The following is a 6,106-nucleotide window of genomic DNA, read 5'->3' as shown; positions in this document are numbered from 1 at the left end:
GAAAGTGATAACAGAGGAAGGCAGTTTTTCAAAGTTGCAAATTCTGGTTCTTATAAGCAACAAATTAATAGGCTCATAGATGTTTAAATTCATGTAAAATTTCTTGGTGTTTTGCCCCAGATTTTAATCTAAACACTTTGGTTTTTTAACAGACCTTTTTTTTTTTTATGAATGGAGATAGCTGTTTTGCCTAAATTAATTTTCAGTTATCACACAGGATATGATTTCTTTCACAGTGTGTGTTAATAAAATTAAAGCATGTAAATGTGTTTTCTTATACGTTTGTTTCTTCCATCTGGATCAGTAGACACTGATTGTTAAGCATCAGAGGCTTAATAAAACCTTGCTTATATAGTAATGTTAGTTCTTATTTGCATATGAGAAATATAATGCCATCGCTTCTTATTTTTAATGTTTATTTAATAAATGACTCTTTTTACTTCAGTTTATGATGTCACAAGAAGAGACACCTTCGTTAAACTGGATAATTGGTTAAATGAATTGGAAACATACTGCACGAGAAATGACATAGTGAACATGCTAGTTGGAAATAAAATTGATAAGGTAAGAAGTTAGACACTTGGCATTTTGGTTCTATATTTTGGTAGCTTTTGTTAATCTTTGCATTTATCTTTTAGGAAAACCGTGAAGTGGATAGAAATGAAGGCCTGAAATTTGCACGAAAGCATTCCATGTTATTTATAGGTAGGTGTGTGAATATTTATCCTTTCATTATTCATGTGGAATTTAAAATAGAGTTTTTGCTGAATTTTTCTCCTTATGAATTATAAGAAATACATGTTTAGTTCATGGTTGTCTTGTGCTATAACATCTAACTGTAGAATCAGGTTCTTCATTTTTCTTCCGTATGAAAAAGGAGGGAATCACGTTATATGAAGTCGTACGGAACACAGTCTCATCATTCCTTTCGCTACGCAACAGCATTCGGTCAAGCCAGGCACCCAGTGCTGAGGTGGTACTTGCTAGTCCATGTGCCAGCGGCAGTGGCACCGCCAGAGAGCTTGCTAGAAATGCTTCATTTCCAGCCCTAACCCAGATTTTATGAATTAGAGTCTGCATTTTAACAAGATCTTCATGTGATGTGTGTGCACATTAATACTTCAGAAGCATGGTAGAGCAGGGTTTGGCCAAGTACAGCATGGGCCACATTTGGCCCCATCATTGTGCTAGAACACAGCCCACCCAGTCACCTACAGACTGGGGCTGCTTTTGTGCGTCATGGCAGAGTTCTGTAGTTACAGCGGAAACCATATGGCCTACAAAGCCTACAATCTTTACTCTCTGGCCCTGTGCAAAAAAAAGTTTGCTGACCCCTCATCTAGAAAAATGGACTGTGTCAGAAACACCTGGGGAGCTTTTAAAAATTATAGGTCTCTGGGCCTTATCACAAGTCTGAAAGAGGCTTGGAAGGCAGTATATAAAAATGCCCTATTCTGATGTGAAGCCAGCCTTAGCTACTCCATGGTGTTAGAGCCTCTCAGGAATCAGGAAATGGATTTGGGAGAGCATCATAAGTGGGATGGTATAAGTGGAAGGTATAGAGAATTTTAGAAAGGAACTGAGGACCTACTACCTCTCCTGCTTACTTGCTGGGTGTCCTTCATTTATAAACATTCAATCAATATTTATTGAACACTGAGGATATAATAGTGAACAAAATGAACAAATTCCTTGCCCTCATGGAGCTTACGTTCTAGTGTGAGAAACAGATAAATACGTAAGTAATGCTGTGAAAGAAGTAAAACATTGTAAAGAGAGAAGATGACCAGGGTGGGAGCTGATTAGAAAGTTCTTCAAGGCAGTGCCATTTGAACAAGAATCTCTCATATGAAGATCTAGAGGGAGCATCTCAGCCTGAAAGAATAGCAAGTATTTCCTGAGGTGAGAACTAGTTTAGTGTGTTTAAGAAACAGGAAGAAAGCTTGTGGGCTGGAGCAGTGGATGTCGGGGGAAAGCATGGTGATGATGGGAGATGAGATTTTAAAAGGTCACATTGGACTTGACATTATGTATGGTTAAGAAATGGATTTTATTCTAAGCACAGTAACAAGCAAGCGAATAGTGCTTTGACTTGATATTCTTTAAAAAAAAAAAATGACCTCGTGTAGAAAATGGTCCATGAGAAGCAGAAGTAATAGGCTAGTTATTCTTTTATAATGGCCCAGATGAATGATGCTGGTGACTGACTACAGCAGCAGTGACGGGTGGTGGAAAGTTGGCAGATCCGGGACATAGTTTTGATGGTAAAGCCCACAGGCAGTGATGATAGACTGAGTGTGGAGAATAAAGAAAGAGAAGAATCAATGATAACTCCAGGTTTTTGGCATGGGAAACTAGGTGGATTGTGCTGCCGTTAACAAGAATGGGGACAATTGCGATAAGAATGGGTTTAGGGAGGGGAGTAGGGAATCAAGAATTCTGTTTAGACATAAGAATGATTCATCTTTCAGATAACCAGTGGACGTGCTGGTCATTGGCATTTAGGTAGCATTTAATGCCATGGGGTCAGAGTGATCACTGCAGGAAAAGCTTGATAGAAAATGGCTGAAGGTCAAGCCCTAGGTGCTGCAACCATTAGAAGTCAGCAGAAAGAGGCGGTGCCAGCAAATAAGGCAGCAAATGACATGCCAGTGAGGGGGAAATACCAGGGGTGTTCAGTGTTCTGGAAGTCAGGTGAACAAAGTACTTAAAGAAACAGAGTGATTGGCCGTGTCACATGCTGCTAGATGTCAGATTAGATGAGGACCTTGGACTTGACAAGATAGTTTCAATGGGGCGGTGGGAACAAAGGCCTAATGAGAGTAATTTGAAGAAAGAATGTGAGATAATAAAGTGGAAACAGCTTGTGTAGATAACTGTACAATTTTGCTTTGAAAGAATGGTGAAACTGGGTGGCTGCTAGAAGAGCACGTGGCCTGGAGGGCCAGTCAGTTGGTTGGTTAGTTAGTTAATAGGATGGACAATAATTTTGGCAGGCTTTTAAGCTGATCGGTATGATCCAAGAGAGAGGGCATGTGATCCTTCATGAATGAGAAGGGATGGGATCCCATGATCTGGCTAGGAAAGGGGATGGCCTGAGGTAGCAGCAGAGGTAGGTCATCCCTTGTAACAGGAGTGAAGGCAGAGCATGAGGATACATCTGCAGGGAAGTTGGTAAATCTGTTAGTGGGATTGTCAGTAGTTCTTGCCAACTTGCTTCTGTTTTTTTCTCAACATAAAACTAGATGACAGATGAGAGATAAGCGTTTTAAAATGAAGGACTAAAACAGTCATCTCAGGCAGTGAAAAAGGTAATCTCTAGGAAAGTGTGGACTTGGGGATCAAGACAAAGTGCCCACATGAGTTTCATGAGCATACATGTAAAATGGAACCAGTGTCCATAGTTGTATACTATTTATCCAACTCCCTGTAGCTGCTTGTTAACAGACATGAAACAGCCAGATTGATTGTTTAACCTGGAGTTCACTTTCTTTACAATAAAATAGGAAGAATACCGGTTTGGGGGAGCTAATTTTAAGAACTAACTGAAAAATTAAGGCAAGAACTTGGGCATAATATTTGAGTAGGACTTTATAATTTACAGTTCTGTCACAGATCTTGGGCTTACATACCACTGTCCTTATGGATAGAATTTACAAAGCTCAACTTTGAGAGGTGGGGGAAGTTTACTAATATTAAACCTATGGGGGAAATTGTTGATTCGGCTCTTTATATATTGTCAGCTGATATTTATGCCATATAGTTTCCTTGCAAAAACATAGAAGTACTACCAGAAAAGAATATACTATGATCTCTCTCCTTGAATTTCAGAGGCAAGTGCAAAAACCTGTGACGGTGTACAATGCGCCTTTGAGGAACTTGTTGAAAAGATCATTCAGACACCCGGACTGTGGGAAAGTGAGAACCAGAATAAAGGAGTGAAACTGTCATATAAGGAGGAAGGCCATGGAGGAGCCTGTGGAGGTTATTGTTCTCTGTTATAAACTCTGGGAAACGCCACCTCTTGCATATTTGATCAGATAGTGACATCTTTCTGTATATGAACTCTTTACTGCTATTTTAGGGACCTTGCGGTTTGCACATACTTGTTTCGTATCATGGCAGTAAATATTTGCAAGAAATTCCACTCACCGGCTTTCCCAGGTAAAATGTTCTGGTATGCATGCACAGTTTGCAATCTGCAGTTTTTTATGTAACATAAAATAGGTGTACCTTTATGAGTACATTTGATTTTATGATTTACATGTATCATGTGATTTAAAAAAAATCCACCTATCTAGTATATGCCAATAACAAACTCTACTTTTGGTCTCCTTTTTTGCTTGAATACTCCTATCAATTACTGAATCAATTTGTATGTAGAACTCCTAGAACCACTGGGAGATATACAGGTATCATCAAACCTGGCAGATTTCTTCAAGAATAACAAAGCATGATTCCACAGCTTTCCTAGGATGTTCGCTGACAGATTCTCTTTTACTACTAAGCAAAATTCTCTTTACAGGATGTAGTCCAGGCCAATTTATAATTAAATCTATTTGTTCTGATGATGCTTCTAAAATAGCATTGATATGTTAAAGAAGTTTGGTCTTTTTAATTTACTTCAATGAGTAGCTGAGTTGCTTAACTAGAGTTTTAATTCTGTGATATGTACATTGGATTCATGATCCTTTGTTCAGTGTTTTTAGTTATGTTCAACAGAATGGCAATAAGGTTTCCTGTTTTGGTTACGGAAGGACACTAATAGTGTATTTATGTGGCTCATGTTAGTACTTACCACTTTTAAAAACAACACCTTGTTTCATAAATGTTGGTGGTGTTTGTCCAGGTACCTCAATTAGCTTACGTATCGTTTATGAATATCTATCTTATGACTTCCGTAAATGGCTTATATGATACTCAAAAACCTATGTCTGTGTTTTGAGGGTTGGGAAAAAAGAACACTAAATGACAATTTGAGAAAGGCATATTGCTTCCAGATTTTGATGTGTTTGGGAAAATGCTGTTGCAATGAAAACTTGGTAATTTACTGTAACAGTAGTCAATAATTTATCAAAACCACCTTGTACAGACTAATAAATCTTTTCCACAGTATTCAGTTTTCTAACCTCTTGTTGTTATATATTGTATATTTTTTCACTCATATGTTATTTAATTTACATTGATCTCTGCTATTTAAGCCCCCAAATAAGTAATCTGTCTTCTAGGCAGGTCTCTATAATACCCTCAGTAAGATTCTCATATAATTTCTTGGCAGTTTGTTTTCTATATACACTTACAGATGATAAACATTTTTATGGGTCACCTATGCAATACACGTGATAATGGATTTACTTGGGTTCTTTGTGAAATGTCCATCTTCGCGTGAGAAAACCTTACGTTCTACTTGGCTCACACTTTAGTTAGACATGTGATTGAAAGTTTTATTCAGTATGTATGTTTTTACCAAGTATAAAACATTTACTACTTTAATGTTGAGGAAAGGTAGCCAACACGTCTACTTACAGTTTGTGTTACTTCCAGTTTGTGTTACGTTAAAACTATAAATTTGTATATTTATGTAGTGTCTTTATTGCAAGAAATTTCTGTTTATTGCTTTTTGCTCCTTAGGCTATATAATAACCTTTCTGTGTCTTGATTTGGTCTGAATTTGGATACATATGAGTCACTTAACTCAGTGATAAAAGCTAATTTTGTTTGACTTATATTGTAACCTTTTATAGAGTTTTTGAATAAATATAGCCTGCTTTCCTGAAATGCATTTGTGCAGGAAGTATTATACATTTATTTCCCTATTACTCTCATCAGCTGAGGAACATCTGAATATAGTGTTTTTCAAGTTCTATTATATTTTATGGTTTTCTCTTTACTATTTTGTTGCAGGCTTATTGTTTCTTAGTGGAGGTTTTCTACATGAAGTAGTTGCAATATCCAGATTACCCAGTTAAATAACTGAGGATTTTGTTCATTTTTCTTTTCCAATCATTCGAAGTAATTTTAAAGTGCCTTTTGCAGATGGTGCAGATTAGAACAATTAGGATATAGTGATTTGAATTCTAGGAGTGCTGGTATAGACCTAAACAAA

The 6,106-nt window shown here is 37.3% G+C and overlaps 1 protein-coding gene across 2 annotated transcripts in view; it reads left to right on the top strand.

The window, feature by feature from the left end:
- Positions 1–5,778, top strand: part of RAB18 (RAB18, member RAS oncogene family) — a 30,660-nt gene extending 24,882 nt beyond the window's left edge. The window contains exons 6-7 of one of the 2 annotated variants that reach the window (XM_023536172.1): positions 639–705; positions 3,832–5,778. In XM_023536172.1, coding sequence (XP_023391940.1) covers positions 639–705; positions 3,832–4,004 — 240 coding nt within the window. In that variant the 3' untranslated portion in view covers positions 4,005–5,778. The remainder of the gene's footprint in view (positions 1–638; positions 706–3,831) is intronic. The other variant, XM_011369513.2, reaches the window with a different exon arrangement.
- Positions 5,779–6,106: the final 328 nt, after the last annotated feature.

Source organism: Pteropus vampyrus, unplaced genomic scaffold (genome assembly GCF_000151845.1).
Source record: "Pteropus vampyrus isolate Shadow unplaced genomic scaffold, Pvam_2.0 Scaffold150, whole genome shotgun sequence".
NCBI classification, from domain to species: Eukaryota; Metazoa; Chordata; class Mammalia; order Chiroptera; family Pteropodidae; genus Pteropus; species Pteropus vampyrus.
The sequence above is the reverse complement of the archived record's forward strand: the minus strand, read 5'-3'. Positions and strand labels throughout refer to the sequence as shown.